This window comes from Hylaeus volcanicus, chromosome 7 (genome assembly GCF_026283585.1).
Source record: "Hylaeus volcanicus isolate JK05 chromosome 7, UHH_iyHylVolc1.0_haploid, whole genome shotgun sequence".
Lineage (NCBI taxonomy): Eukaryota > Metazoa > Arthropoda > Insecta > Hymenoptera > Colletidae > Hylaeus > Hylaeus volcanicus.
The window spans coordinates 1,010,349-1,025,278 of NC_071982.1; the positions used below are offsets into that span (position 1 = coordinate 1,010,349).

The following is a 14,930-nucleotide window of genomic DNA, read 5'->3' on the forward strand; positions in this document are numbered from 1 at the left end:
GTAAATCGCACGCATGGCACGCATCCCTTTGCGCCTGTATCGAAAGAGAAGTGGAGTCGTAGGCCAGTTTCTGTGATAATAGCACCCACTTGTCGGCTAGCTGATAGCGTGGCAAGTGTAGCTCCGTGCATGTCCGTTTCTCCATGCAATTGATGTCCTGGAAGCTATTTTACCATTGACATCGCTACACGTTTCGATATCGTAATCCTCGAGAAATGGTTAAATTATTCAAGATTTAAACAATCGGTGCCTCGAAGCGGTGCATTTTCTAATTAAAAGCTTCATGGGTGAAGAAATCTACACACGTAAGTAGAATTTTCTGGATAATTTCAAAATACATGTTGAATAATTTAAATAAAATCCTCGTTACTCGTAATCATGTAAGGAACAGATTAACGGATGAATTATATTAATTAAGTATGTTAAATGTCATGTGCACGAGTCAGTATACACTGGTTCGTTTCTGGAAATGTTTAGAAATTTAATGGCTCCTGTACGATGAAGTTAATTAATTTTTATTTATCCTAACAGTTTTTAATAATATACATTCGCATACGTTATATTTTTTAATTCGTTTTGATTTATCTTAAAAATTTTAATAAATTCGATCCGTGTGTTCCAGAAGTGACAACATACATTGCTTCGTTTCTGGAAATTTTTCGAAATTCGATCATTTCTATGCGACGAAATTAATTCATTTTTATTTATCTGAACAATACCAATTATCCAATTCGCACATTTTAGAGCTGACAATTTAAAAGAAACAGATTTCTCGTGCAATGAAATTCTTTAAAGACGATGATTAAGAAAGTAGTCGATTAAATAAAACATTAATCGAAGTGTATGGAATTTTTATTACGTACGGACGAGCATGTATTTTATTTTCGTTATAAAAGAATATTCCTAATTCAAACGGTACACTACTAATGTAATGTAAACCACGGACAACGACGCGCGTCACAAGCTTCGATTGATCGCCCTTCAAAGTAGGACTTTCGCGCTCATTTTCTTTTCAGAAGCGATACGATTGCCACGCGTCCGTTGCGATGCGTCCCCCCCTTCAACCCCCCTTCAACCACTTTCCCTTTCTTTGTCTCCGACTGTAACGTCGTATGTAATGATTTTGTTACGAACCGCTACTTTTTCGACGTAATTTAACATGTTCGGTTGCCATTTATTGTACAAAACCTAATTTCTTCCTAAGAGTCCTTGAAAGTGAACATTTAAGGAAATTTCCACATCCTGCTAATTTATCAGAATTCAATACATTACGGCCCTGCTTTTCCCTCTTGTAACTTTTATGCATTTTTCTTGAATATCTTCGATTTTCGTTTATTCTAGATACACATTTCGCTCTCGATTAATAGAAAACAAAATTTTCGATGTTCCCAAAGAGTAAAAATCGAAGAAAATTTTCCCACGCCCTCTTAATTTCTCAGAATTCAATACAATCATGTCCCTGTTTTTCCCTCTTTCGTAACTTTGATGCATCGCTTGCTTATAATAACAATATAAGAGTCGTTTTAAGAACCATTGAAATATCGATTCAGGTGCAAATATAGACAGAAGCGTAACGGATACTTGTTGCACGTCTATTTTCAGCGAAAATTGTTCTTCTGAACTCTTATCACTTTTTCACTTATTCACTCTTATTCACTTTGCGTAATATGAAAGTATAAAATTGATGTTGAACTTATTTTTTATCTATAACGAAACTGTATCGAAAGATAGTATGGACTTTTTTCCTTGTATTATTCGTATCAGTTTCAACATCCGTTACCTACGTCTCTCACGTAGGTTGTTTTCGTTCTATACGTTTCCCATTATAGGAATATTATTATTGTGTTTCTTCTAAAATAAATGAAAGTAACAAAATGACACGTAAAACATACGAATAATTACAAAATCCGATTTAATTGAATTATTCTATGTTTAGACTAATAATGGTAAATAAATTTATAAATTTAAATTTATTGCCCGCGTTAATTTATATATATATATATATACACAATATCATTTTCCCTGTTTTTTTATGACCTTACTTTTATTTCATTTTTTTATAGATTAATCTATGTTATACAATGTTCACAATATGCTTTAAATGATCTAAGAGTTTCATTGATCAAGAAGCAATGGATATCACAGTGAAAGACACAGGTAGAGGTACAAGATGGGTTTGTCCAAACGATCGACACTTAGCATTGAGGGCAAAGTGAGTATACATACACGATATGTGAAAATTCTTTATTAAAAACTTCAATTATACTACATATTCTAAATGCATATGCAAATTTTTCTACATAATTAATATAATACCAATAACTAGGTTGCATACAGGATGGTCTGTGAAAACTGGTTCTTTAGATTCAAAATGGGGTAATTATTCTAATTCTTACTCGGGTGGTACAAGTCGATATGCACAATCATTTGTGCTTAGCGAAGAGGAACAACAAACTATCATACAGGTAAATATTTAAATTAAGTTGTAATTAGTTTGTTTACTGATGAAATTGAACATATAAAAATTTGTTCATTTAAAATCCGAGTATTAATTTTTCTTCTTTTTATGTCAGGTCATTCAAAGAGCAGAAGCTTTGGATTTATCAGAACAGGAACGCATTGGCAGATTAGTGGAAAGATTAGAGAATATGAAACGTAATGTTTGTATCGTCACTGGAGCAAGATTGAATGAGAAAAAGAATTGTAGTACCCGATGTTCCAGCAGTGCACATTGCGTATGTTCTTGTGCTCTTTGCAGTGAAAAATTTGGTGCAGTTTTGGGTGCAACACCAAATCTTTGCAAAGATTGTCGTAAATACATATGCCAGAAATGTGGTATCGAAACCAATGAACTTAATTCAACGTTTTCAAATACTTCGTCGACGAAAGGTGTATTAGCTATGGCGAAACATGTACAAGAAAGACCAACTGTGCAACGAATTGTTAGACGTTCGAGCGGTAGCCAGAAACAATTTCTTTGTAGAATATGCGCTGAAACTAGAGAAATGTGGAAAAAAAGTGGGGCTTGGTTTATTAAAGGCATGCCAAAATATATCTTACCTGAAAAGAAGGTATGTCAATTTGTATGTCAAGAATCTAGGAATCTAAGAATTTCAGATAATAATGCTTTAACAATTTAAATATATTAACATTTTTCTTGAAATATATAGGAACGAGGATGGTCGAGAATAGGCCACAAGCAATCCACCTGGACTATTGGAGGAAATAAATCTCTCGAATCCACCGATCTTCAAGATTCTTCTTCCGACGAAGAAGCAACGCGACGTCTAGCATTAACTCGCGGTCACTCTACTTCTTTTACGAGCTTACAAAGAAATCAGCATAGTACTACTAACAAAACTCTTTCACCGTTCCTCAATTCTGCTCAATCAACTAGTGGTAGCGCATCTAAAATATCACCAGGACAACGATCGAACGATCTGTTATCATTAAATAATCGCGAAGATTGTTCGGATCAATTAGATAGGTCTACTCTTTCCATTACATCTCAATGCAGTCGCGTCTCGCCAACTGCTTCGGTTACCAGTTCTCGTTTGCGTGTGTCATTCGAAGATGAAATTGTCGATGAAAAGAATAAAAAGTTTGATGATCCTTACGAGTTGAAGGACGATTATCGTAGAATAGAGTTTAGTTCGTGTGATCGATTGAAAAGTTCTCAGGTACAATCTCTCAGGTACGTAAGAATGATGAAGAAAGAGTGGAAGTTTAGCTGACGCCAGTTAATACGTTGTAGACCGAACTCTTCGATGCTTCCAACGACACCGACAACGCCAATCATCTTAACGGATCAAATTCCAGAGCAGTTTCAAACCCACGAGAAACACAAAGCTGGGGAAGGAAGTCGACCATGTTCAGGAAGGGAGAACCTCCTCGACAGTGCTCACAGCAACAATCAAATCGACTTGCCACGACTACAAACACCGGAGCACGGTAAACATAAAAGATGAATAGAAACTCTTACTTCCATTGAGCGGAAAACTCGAATATCTTATTCTAGATTCATTATTTAAAAATAATCAAAATGTTATTATCAAAAATAGAAACGGGACAAAGTTATGGAACTCTCGAAGTCTCCTTGCGATACGACCCAGCAGTTCAGTGCCTCCAATGCAAGGTGGAACGAGCGCGAGGTTTACGTCCAATGGATATTCATGGCCTCGCCGATCCATTTTGCAAACTCAACATATTACCAGTAGAGACGATTGCGACTACGAAGCGTCTTCGGACAAAGACAGTTCACAAAACACGGGATCCGGAGTTCAACGAGATACTAAACTTCTACGGAACACCAGAAACGGACGTATGAACAATGCAAATTTTTTATATGATAGATAAATAAGGGATTAACAATTAAAACTAACTGTCCACTAGATATGGAGTGGCAAAGCACTACACATCCTGATTCTCCAGGACGATCCGTCAGGTCAAGACTTTCTAGGAGAAGCGAAGTTTCCCCTGCACGAGCTAGAACCTTGCCAAACGAAACATTATAATGTTCCACTACAAGAGCATTATCCAGTACGTATAATAAAACTTAAATTTCCAATACGAAACTTATTCTCAATACTCTCTCTTTACTGGATAAAAATGACTTAAATGGGAATTGTCTGAAATACTATTTACTGTTATTTATTTTGCAATCATCATTCGCTATTTATTATCACACAGTCCAGTTTGTATCTTATAAATTATTTTCCTGTATACATTTAATGTTTTAATATCACTCATGTATCATTATACTGTAGGCATAACAGTTTCTCTAATTACTTCTTCTCGCGCTTTCAACTTTTCGCGACGGCCGACTTTACTTGCATTATTGCAGACACTAAGATATAAGAGCTCGACGTTGGCATAGGTGAACAATGAAGAGGCAACTTGGGGCGTGTTTTCCAGTGGACGAGGAGAGATTCAAGTGAGTCTAAATTATTGTACAAGACGCAGAGCATTGTTGGTCACGGTTCATCAAGCTACAAATCTACTTCCTATGGATAATAACGGATTTTCTGACCCATTTGTCAAGTTGTGCCTTATAGAAAATGTAACGAACAATCATAAAAAACGTGTCTTCGACTATTCGATTGCACGTATCACCGCCAGAAAGCTAGTATCGAGAAAGATCGTAGGTCGCAGTTCGCAGAACTCGACTACTAAATGGAAAACCCTGAATCCAGAATGGAACGAAGAGTTCAGTTTTACTACTCGATTAACAGACCTTATGAAACTTACATTATATCTGACCGTTTGGGACAAGGATTTCGGCAAGAGTAATGACTACCTTGGTAATATAATGATGTTTATTTATCTGCAAAGTATTCGTGAAACTAAATTAATATTTTACTATGTCAACAAAAATTAATATATTTGACTTTTATTTCACATAATGTACTATTTAATATACAGATCATTATAATTCTTCCCGTTTTTATTTAGGTGGACTTGAATTAAGTTGTAACAGCAAAGGTGCTCGATTGCGACACTGGATAGATGCGATTAAATTTCCAGATCATCGACACCAAACTTGGCACAATTTAACAGATGCTATTTTGCCTACAGAATAATAATAATTTATACTAGTTTCCTTTTTAAATGTGTTATTCAAAACATTCCGATAAGGTCTGTAATTCATATGCATAGTAATCAGTGAACTATAATTTTATTTACACATGATCGGTATTATTGCTCAAAGTGTATTATTATGAAGTGAAAGTTGACACAATAATAAAGATGTTATATTACATACAGTGAATCACTTTTAACGATGATTTTAATGAGCAATTTTATCTGTACATTAAATCATTTTATGATTCAAATTCAATTATTTCATGTTTATTTTTATAAAAAATTGACATGAGTTACAGGAACTAAAGAAGCGGCTTCTTCTTACTAAAAAGTATCGAAGATGTTGAGTTGTATTTAATCATTGCTGCTTGCGCTAGAATCTTCTTCAGCTTCTTCCAACCATTTGATGAATGGTTGTACTGCAATTCGTACATTTTTGTTTTGGAATTCGTCTATATTTTTATCACTGTACCACTCTAAAATTTTTTCTTCTGATAATACATCTTTATCGTAAAGAAGATGTAACAAGTGTTGCAGAAACGGTAGTAATTCCTGTGTTGTACTAGCGACTTCTTCCATTGCGTGTAAACAATCTTCTTGTGCATCTTCTGTTTTGACGTAATTCAAAATTATTGGTTGGAAGTAAGTTACCATGATTTTCAAGTTTTTTTGATAGTTTTGATTATTTACAATTTCTTTCTGTTCCGAAAGATAATGAAAAGGTAAACTTAATATAGCTTTAATAACGTTATACGTCACTTCTCTCATTGTAACATTATACGCATATCTCGATGAGTTTATTTCCAAAATTAAGTTCTCGCAGTTAAGTTTATCTTGAAAGCCCCTTAATAAACTATCTATTACTTCAGACAAGAACATGTTTGTATCGTCAGGAACAGGTGAATTACGTTCAGAGCCTTCCTCGCTACTTGTTGTATCCGAAGAATAATTATCATTTTCAATCATGTTGTAATCCTTAAAGAACTCGAATTCGTTATCCATATCAATTTCATATATTTTTCTTATAGAAATCTTATTATCTTTTAATTCCAAAATAGAATCAGTGTACTCCATTTGAGTGTTAATTATTGTTCCAGGACATAATATGGACCCATTTAATTGTGCGCTTTTTTTAATCACACAATTTGGAAATACTATACTGTTCAGAATAGTACAATTATCTTTGATTTCGGTATGTGATAAAATATACGAGTTCTTAATCATTACATTACAACCAACTAAACAATTATGACCAATAACGGATCTTGTAACAAAGGTATCGTTTCCAAGTGTGCTGTTTTGACAAAGCACGCTATCCTTCTCCAATGTGCAACCCTTAGCAAGTGTAGCACTTCGATGTTTATAAGTGCTTCTCGGCATGTAAATAAAATCTTTTAAAAATGGAATGGCATTTAACGTAAGCGGGAAACTATGCCTGTTCAAAATATCATGACTAAGAGCTTGGTAGGCATTCCATGATACAATTGGTAGACTGTAATCTTCAGAGTTTAATTGCTGCCAGTAAATTCGAGAATTTAAAATTTCTTCGTTCATCAGCACTCCACGAATAAAATCTTCCATTGTCTAATAGTAACATATAAAAATATATCATATTTGTGTACATCTTTTTTAAAGTAATATGTATAAATTACATTTTACTCTTTTTTGTTACTTTCATACAACAAATTTCTTTCTTAAATTATTTATCATGATAATAATTACTTTTATAAATAATTCAGTTGATAGTAGATAGAGATGTAACAACTTACTTGAAAATCAAAATTATCAGAGAACAATGGAAGAACAGAAGGTGAACATAAGTAAACATGTGTATCCATGAAGCAGGTATTAATCTCGATTTCACCATGATCCAAAAACCAATTCAATTCCAGTTTAACTTTCTTTTCACCATTTCTTAATTTACTATAATGCAGAACTTTCTTTTCAGTTTTGTCAGAAACTAATAAAAATGCTTCTCTCTTTAGTAAAGAATCATTTGTGGAACCAAAGTTTCTCAGTAACATAGTCATTGTTGCACCTTTATCTTTCTCAAGCTTTGCACAGTGATTGCTTAAAGCATTTGTGAGATTTGCATTGATAAACACATCTCCTCGTATGAGTATAAAATTCCCACGAATAAAACCTTTCGAATCAATATCTCTAAGCGCATCGCCGAGGGATCTGCAACCCTCTGATATGATTAAAGAAACAGATATCCTAGACCACTTTCTCTCCTTTATACATGTCTTTATAGCATCTACATGGCTGCTACAATAAAGAAATAATTCTTGTATTTTAGACTTAATGAGGGTTTCTATTAAATAATCTAAAAGTGGTACGTTTATAATGGGCATTAGAATACTTGGGAATATATCTTGCATTGGTGTTAAATTTGTCACAAAATCATCAGCAAGAACAACAGCTTGCACAATGTCCTTTTTACCCATTTTCGTATCCATTGTGTTTTCTTAATTCTGTATGATTTTTAAACTGTTCAAAACATATTATTTCTTAGAGGTTATAAAATACCAGACAGTATTTATTCCATTATGTTGAAACGTAACAAATGTTCCATTTATTCATTGTTGGTGTAACTCTTTGCACTCCAAATGTATATGTACATTTTATTTCAGATATAAATACTTTTTACGTATAATTGAAGGTTTCATTCGTAACGTATGTATCTCTCCAGATTTGTATGAAAGTATCACCACGAGTAGCTTTATAGAGTTGCAACTCTTGTCGGAAGTTTTTATGTTAGCGCCAGTGATAACTTCAAGTTGTGCATGCGCGTCGGAAAAAGCTGAGCGCGCAGTACTGTAGCTATAAAAAACGATGCATGGTCCTAATTTTTAAAAAAATCATTATCATATATACTTTACAAGGTACATTAAAATCAATACACAACAAAAGAAAGATTATTATTCAAGAGATCTTCCATTCATAATGTTTTTTATATTTATTATATACATTTATTTATTCAGAGTTACTATACATCATTAAATTATTGTTTAGATCTTAGGTAATTTATGACTGACTTTAGAATAAATAAGCAATACAAAAGAAACAATAATTTATCTTTCATATAGGTACAGGCGTACTTTGAATTTACGTTAAATTCTACTCTGTGCCGTTGCTTTAAAACGGTCAGAACCTTTTTTCACTTGTAAGTCGCTTGAAAGACCCACGAAATTAAGAATATCACTATATCAGTTCGTGTTAACGTTACAATTACATATTAACACAACAATTAAATAAATAAGAGCAATCCGTGCTTTTTTTTTAAATATCTTATTGAGACTTTCGTGCGGTAAGAACGGAATACGCCTATATAACAATCATTTTTTTCAAACTTACAATTAGTATTATATAATCAGTTTGTGTTTACATACATTAGTATAATGCGTAATGTATTCTACATTCGTAGTGTTCTTACTCCTCTTCTCAATAAAAATCATGCAGTCGTTTTATAATTTAGGTAAGCAAATAAATTTGTTTGATTTTATAGATTTTTTTACATGTAAAAAAGTTTAAATTCAAATTTTTATTAATATTGCTAGAAGTAAATATTAAATCATTATTCTCATATTAAGTACTCATGTATTATAAGTAATGTACTCTACATGTATTTAAGGTATTATGAAATGAAACTTATAATTTTACAGGTTACCTACTTACATTACTATGTTGAAGGAACAATATATCAAATTAACTTGTTTTGATTTATGCAAACTATAGGTAAACTATTGAACACAACTAATTTGTTGACATAATAAAGAATATTATATATTTTGTTAAACTAAAAATACTGCTAAGGGATAATAGACAATAAATATATTAGAATAAGAATATTTTCATTCGCAAAATCGTGATTTAAAATCTAAATTAATAAGAGTGACTTTTGAATTATTAAATTTCTCCCTCGAAATTGTTATAATTTTTACAAGGTAAAATTTTTTATAAATTTCTTACATACAAATACAAATATTATCATATAATTGCAGTCATTAAGTACAATATTAGATTTTATAAGAATCATAGCATAGTTACAAATTTATGACTTTTTGAAGAATGTTTTATTTTTTTTAACAATTAAAACTCTTCGAAATAAATAATTTGATAATTCATGAATGATTTGAATATATAAATAGGTATGTACCTATATATATGCATATACTGTTTTCTTAATATTCTAATGATTACTAGGCAATATAAATACATGCATATGTCATATGATTCTTTGTGACATAAAGATATCTCTACTTATATAAACTTACAGATACTAATAATGCATGAGCACTCATGTAAGCTATATGTAGAATAAAATTGTAATTCTTTATTATGCTGTTACTGGTAGTTTGTACTCTTTGTTAACAACATAGAATTTATGTTTCTTGCCAAATACACCCCATATGACAGCAACGTTCTCAATGAACAAATTGAAAGGAATCGTTGATAATGCTCCACATATAAATAGTATAAACCGAGCAATACCAAATCGATACAAAGAAAACGATTTAACTACTCCAAAAACATACATGTAAATATTCACTGCACCAATGAAAGCGCATAGAAAATCTATAAATGGCGGACAAATAATGGGATAAAGTCCAGCTAATACAACATTCGAAGTAGAAAGAGGCATTGTTACCCATGAATAACAAGATATGCCTAGAAGTATCTTTTTATTTAATGGAATAGCTTTGGAATGTACGACAAGTAATATACCTTGTAACCATCTTTTTCTTTGTTGTATAAAATCCCATAATGTAAACGGTGATTTCTCCCACATTTCACCATCCACGAAGTTGAACGAATATCCTTGGGCAAATGCTTTCATCGCAAAGAAACAATCCTCTGCGACAGACCCATCCAATCCATTGTTGAAAGAAACTTGCCTTTCTGCACCCATCTACGATATAAATTTATTGTTATTTTTCATTAGAACTTTCATTTATTCATTCTTCGCTCTAACTTTTAATTTATTTGTTGCGTGATAAGATAAATAACTACCTGAGTAACAACATAGGAACCTTTCATACTAAAGAATGGCTTATGAAACATAGTGAATTGTAATCTTAATTTTCCCATGTCATCTGCTACTCTAAAGCTATCTGCTAAAGTGGTGATCCAATTAACAACATCTTCATTTGCATACGTTATTAGTCCTTGGCCAAATTCATGTTTTCCATCTAATACAAAATTCAGTATTCCACGAATAGAATTTTCGGTTAATAAAGTTTCTTCGTCAAGGTGCACAATCCAATCGTGATCCGCTAATTCGTTTACTGAATTTTCTAAGCAATACTGCAAAGCACGTGCTTTGAACATAGCACCACTACTTGTGCGGTAATTAGGTGGTACAACAACTTCTCTGACTCTTCGATGAGGGGATAATCCAATCGGTTTATCGCTTACTACTTCAATTTGAAAATTCTCTAAGCCTGTTTCTATACACTTGTTTAAGTTTCTGTTCACATTTGCTTTCACTAGTTGTGGGTAGTCTCCACGCGTCACTATTCTAATGCAGATGAACGGCGCTAGCAGTGGCGAACCTTTTAACACAACTTTGTCTGGGAATGCGTTGTAAATGGTCAACCCGATAAAATTGAATAAAACTTGAGGAAATGAAAGAAACGTAAGCGTTCGTAATAGGTACAGAGTTATTGTACCAACAACTCCATATTGAACCCATGGGTCTAATTGTTCTTTTTTATCACTGTTCCATCTAATTCCACCGGAAACTAATTCAAAAACAATTATAACGATAAGTAGTAGACAGCAGTGTAGGACGTGTTTCGTTGCACTATTCAGCATTCTTCCTGAAAAGTATAAAATAGAAAATTATAGACATTGTATGTATATTTTGATCTTGTTTCTAATACTAACATATAGTATATTTCAATACTACATTTCAATATAGATATGTGTTCAAATCAATATACTTCATAAAATTAATATTAAAATTGAGATAACCATGTCAGTTTGTAGTTAGATACACAAGTAGAAAACTTATGTAACATTTCAGACAGTAATACATAGTAATATCACGAAGTAAGTTTCAATTTTAAGGAATAATAAATTATCGTGTAAATTTTCATGAAAATACAGGATTCTTAGGAAGACTTGACCGTTCTTTCAATAAGTTGATATTTAAGGAATCTTATAAAAATTACGTTTATATTCATTTACATGTTGTTAAAAACACTTTATGTACCTTTTTTATGTGTAGTCAAACTTAATATGATATTGAAAAAGTATTTTCTTATCCCATTGTCAATAACAACAGGTGAATATAAGTGGATGTCACAAAAGATGATATACATACCTATAAAGATCGAATTAATTTTCATCATATTAACAGCACTTTTTTGTCATTAAAATCGACTGATTCAAACAATGACTGACACTGACGCATGCTTTGAATTTTTTTTTATCGTAAGATGATATCAAATCTCGATATGAAATAAGAATCAAAATCTTATAAATCGATTATTCTCAAGTGTCGACAGATAATTGTTTTATAATCCAAGGACAATAAGAATCACACTTCACATGACAATGATCAAACATTTGTTATCAGTTTTCTTGAGTGGTTCCTAGAATTTCTATAAATCGAATTAAATACATGTTTTTTATTTGTACACTGATTCCCTAATGCTACACTACAATCTTACGATGGCATCGCGAGCGACCGTTGACCGTTTACACGACAAATGACACACAGTCATAAATACTGATATGCACTGGGGATTAATTCCTGAATTCTAGAAGAAAGTTGCTAGTTTTGCACTAATCAAAAGGTTTATTTGATGGAGACGTCGTTATACTAGTTGGTAGTGGCTACTTTCCAGTTGCGATATTTCTAGACATTTTCATATACAAGGTATCTCAAAAATGTTGTGATACCTTGAAAGGGGTGGTTCGGGAGGTGGTTTGAAACAACTTTTTCCTTAGCGAAAATGTTGTCCGAAGCTTCGTTGAGGAGATATTAACGGAAAACACTGACCAATCAGAGCGCGAGGATGCCGTTGGAGCGGCCGCGGTAGCGAAGGCTACGCGCTGAGCGGTCGCGTCAAGGTCCTTCGATGCACGTCAAGTCACTTGTTCGCGTACGAACGCGGCCGCTTAGCGCGTAGCTTTCGCTACCGCAGCCGCTTCAACGGTATACGCGCGCTCTCTGATTGGTCAAGCTTTTCTCTTAATATCTCCTTAACGAAGCCTCAGAGAAAATTTTTGCTAAGGAAAAAGTTGTTTGAAATCACCCCCCGAACCACCCCTTTCAAGGTGTTACAACATTTTTGAGGTACCCTGTAACACGGCGACACAAGTGCATTCTAATTGACACACATCGACACAACGCTACACATACGTACTCAACTCGAGGGGTATTAGTCGGCTGTATAAGCTTGTGTTTTCTAGTGATATTTAGTTACAGTATTTTAAGTTACGCGGGAATATCGTTGAGTGGGGGTTCGTGGTGGTAACAGCCAATAGCTGCAGAGTGCGGTCGCTACGTTTGTGAGCGAAAAATTTCTAGGCTTACTGAGCACTCACAAAGCGGCCTAAAGCGATTTTCATGTTTTGTGCACATGAAAACATTAGTCTACGCCTGTTAAATATTGTAGATGGCACTATAGTCGTTCATAGAAATAAGTTCACGATCTCCTTCTTCGACTCTCCACGGTCTTTATCGTTTATCCACGCTCCGAACCGGTCACACATTCTTTTTGAGCGTAATCCACGTTTCGTGTCGTAAGACTTAAAGGTAAATATAAATATAAGACTATCATTTTTGGTATATAATATTAAGTATTACAAATACATCGTATATTAATAAATTGAACGATACGATTTATTTTCAAAATAATAAATCGTAGTCGAGGATGTTTTCCGATACTATTAATGGTTCAAGCATCGTTTATTCAAGCAAGAATATGGTCTTAGCACATTATCAAAAATAGAAGTATTTATCTATGTTCATATGTTTTATATATCGTTATAAATGTTCTTTTTGTATAAAAATAACTTCATTTTATCTGAATCGTACTTGCATAAGTATTAAATATGTATATGTTAATGTGTAAAAATCTGTTCAAATTGTATTTCTATTTCTCTGTTTTCACATTTTAATTTATGATTGATTTCGTTTTATTGAAAATTCAGTTTACATACATGATGAGTTAAACAATCACCATCTTTCGACTGATAACCGTGATGGTAATTCCTGTTACTGAAAAGAAACAACTCAATTAAAGGAAGTTCTATTAAGTAAAACAGAAATTAACAGTGTACATTATATTTTTCAGAATGCGTTACGTGGCCGCTTATCTTTTAGCTGTTCTAGGAGGCAAAGCCTCTCCTAGTCAAAATGATATCGAAAAGATTTTGTCATCCGTTGGAATTGAAACAGATGGTGAGAAGCTCAAGAAGGTTATATCAGAACTGAATGGAAAGTCAATCGATGATTTGATCTCACAAGGTATGCTTTATTATTTAATTTAATTTATTAGATTATTTTCATATATAAACGATGTAAATAATAACTAAATAACAATGTAAAAGTTGAATAACAATATGAAAATGTTGTTTTAGAAAAATTATGTCTTCATGATTTCTTATATATTCATAAATATGATCTTATGTTTATAATAATAATTTTAATTGCTACAGGACGCGAGAAATTATCATCCATGCCAATTGGTGGTGGTGCTGCCGCTCCAGCTGGAGCTGCTGCTGCTGCCCCAGCTGCCCCAGCAGAAGAAAAGAAAGGTAAATTCTTATTTCACTAGCAATTATCTTATAAGAAAAACAAAATCGATTAATTCTAATTTCATTAACAGAGGAGAAGAAACCAGCAAAAGAAGAATCTGAATCAGACGACGATGACTTGGGCTTTGGTCTCTTCGATTAAGTACATAACAGCGTCACCTGTATAACTACCTGTACAACACACATGTATTATACAGTTTTAACAAAATGATTTGAAAATAAATTTATATTTTTAATTTATCATATGTAATCACGGTATCTTTGTATCATAAACGAAGAATGAATTTGTATTAGAATTGGTATTATCGATTACTGGTAATTAGTAATTTCAATGTCGTTTAAAGTTTTAATTTTAGAATTAACGCGATAACCTTAATTCGGTTTCAAACATAATTGAAAGTGGTAAATTCGTGTGAATCGATGACAATATCGTTTTCATTGGATTTCTCGTCAATTTAACTAACTTGTCGATTATTTAAAAGCATATGTACGGGAAATTCGAGCGTAATTGGAATTATCTATTAGATTAGGATACGCATGAGAGGTTCGAGGAGCGTATGTACCACGTATACACTTGT

The 14,930-nt window shown here is 32.9% G+C and overlaps 4 protein-coding genes across 7 annotated transcripts; 2 read left to right on the top strand and 2 right to left on the bottom strand.

Moving 5' to 3' along the window:
* Positions 1-25: 25 nt before the first annotated feature.
* On the top strand, positions 26-5,762 carry LOC128879777 (uncharacterized). The gene is made up of 10 exons (XM_054129233.1): positions 26-305; positions 2,064-2,212; positions 2,327-2,465; positions 2,574-3,071; positions 3,171-3,694; positions 3,755-3,951; positions 4,062-4,321; positions 4,393-4,539; positions 4,877-5,300; positions 5,452-5,762. The coding sequence occupies exons 2-10, from the start codon at positions 2,133-2,135 to the stop codon at positions 5,577-5,579; spliced, it is 2,397 nt and encodes a 798-aa protein (XP_053985208.1). The 5' UTR covers positions 26-305; positions 2,064-2,132; the 3' UTR covers positions 5,580-5,762.
* Positions 5,364-8,193, bottom strand: LOC128879778 (translation initiation factor eIF-2B subunit epsilon). The gene is made up of 2 exons (XM_054129234.1): positions 7,350-8,193; positions 5,364-7,164 (listed from the first exon to the last, which is right to left on the bottom strand). The coding sequence occupies exons 1-2, from the start codon at positions 8,037-8,039 to the stop codon at positions 5,935-5,937; spliced, it is 1,920 nt and encodes a 639-aa protein (XP_053985209.1). The 5' UTR covers positions 8,040-8,193; the 3' UTR covers positions 5,364-5,934.
* LOC128879784 (beta-1,4-mannosyltransferase egh) lies at positions 8,040-12,307 on the bottom strand. 4 transcript variants are annotated; one of them, XM_054129245.1, is made up of 4 exons: positions 11,909-12,307; positions 10,594-11,402; positions 10,309-10,492; positions 8,040-8,425 (listed from the first exon to the last, which is right to left on the bottom strand). In XM_054129245.1, exons 1-4 carry the CDS (start codon positions 11,934-11,936, stop codon positions 8,205-8,207), a joined length of 1,242 nt encoding a protein of 413 aa, XP_053985220.1. In that variant the 5' UTR covers positions 11,937-12,307; the 3' UTR covers positions 8,040-8,204. The 4 variants fall into 4 exon arrangements, with proteins under 4 accessions (XP_053985220.1, XP_053985221.1, XP_053985219.1 ...); XM_054129246.1 differs by having other exon boundaries at positions 8,199-8,403; XM_054129244.1 differs by lacking the exon at positions 8,040-8,425 and having other exon boundaries at positions 8,492-10,492; positions 11,909-12,188; positions 12,258-12,307.
* An 885-nt stretch (positions 12,308-13,192) lies between these two features.
* Positions 13,193-14,592, top strand: LOC128879303 (60S acidic ribosomal protein P2). The gene is made up of 4 exons (XM_054128312.1): positions 13,193-13,348; positions 13,890-14,062; positions 14,254-14,352; positions 14,424-14,592. Exons 2-4 carry the CDS (start codon positions 13,891-13,893, stop codon positions 14,492-14,494), a joined length of 342 nt encoding a protein of 113 aa, XP_053984287.1. The 5' UTR covers positions 13,193-13,348; position 13,890; the 3' UTR covers positions 14,495-14,592.
* Positions 14,593-14,930: the final 338 nt, after the last annotated feature.

What these genes read in the sequence shown, in the direction of transcription:
- LOC128879777 (XM_054129233.1), top strand. Translation starts at nt 2,133, where the DNA reads ATGGATATCACAGTGAAAGACACAGGTAGAGGTACAAGATGGGTTTGT. An exon ending in ACGGAACACCAGAAACGGAC is followed by an intron (nt 4,322 to 4,392) that starts GTATGAACAATG and finishes ACTGTCCACTAG; the next exon opens with ATATGGAGTGGCAAAGCACT. An exon ending in CAAGAGTAATGACTACCTTG is followed by an intron (nt 5,301 to 5,451) that starts GTAATATAATGA and finishes GTTTTTATTTAG; the next exon opens with GTGGACTTGAATTAAGTTGT.
- LOC128879778 (XM_054129234.1), bottom strand. Translation starts at nt 8,039, where the DNA reads ATGGATACGAAAATGGGTAAAAAGGACATTGTGCAAGCTGTTGTTCTT. An exon ending in CTGATAATTTTGATTTTCAA is followed by an intron (nt 7,165 to 7,349) that starts GTAAGTTGTTAC and finishes TGTTACTATTAG; the next exon opens with ACAATGGAAGATTTTATTCG.
- LOC128879784 (XM_054129244.1), bottom strand. Translation starts at nt 11,936, where the DNA reads ATGATGAAAATTAATTCGATCTTTATAG. An exon ending in AATTAATTCGATCTTTATAG is followed by an intron (nt 11,403 to 11,908) that starts GTATGTATATCA and finishes TATACTTTTCAG; the next exon opens with GAAGAATGCTGAATAGTGCA. An exon ending in GTTCCTATGTTGTTACTCAG is followed by an intron (nt 10,493 to 10,593) that starts GTAGTTATTTAT and finishes TTTATATCGTAG; the next exon opens with ATGGGTGCAGAAAGGCAAGT.
- LOC128879303 (XM_054128312.1), top strand. Translation starts at nt 13,891, where the DNA reads ATGCGTTACGTGGCCGCTTATCTTTTAGCTGTTCTAGGAGGCAAAGCC. An exon ending in CGATGATTTGATCTCACAAG is followed by an intron (nt 14,063 to 14,253) that starts GTATGCTTTATT and finishes TAATTGCTACAG; the next exon opens with GACGCGAGAAATTATCATCC. An exon ending in CCCAGCAGAAGAAAAGAAAG is followed by an intron (nt 14,353 to 14,423) that starts GTAAATTCTTAT and finishes TTTCATTAACAG; the next exon opens with AGGAGAAGAAACCAGCAAAA.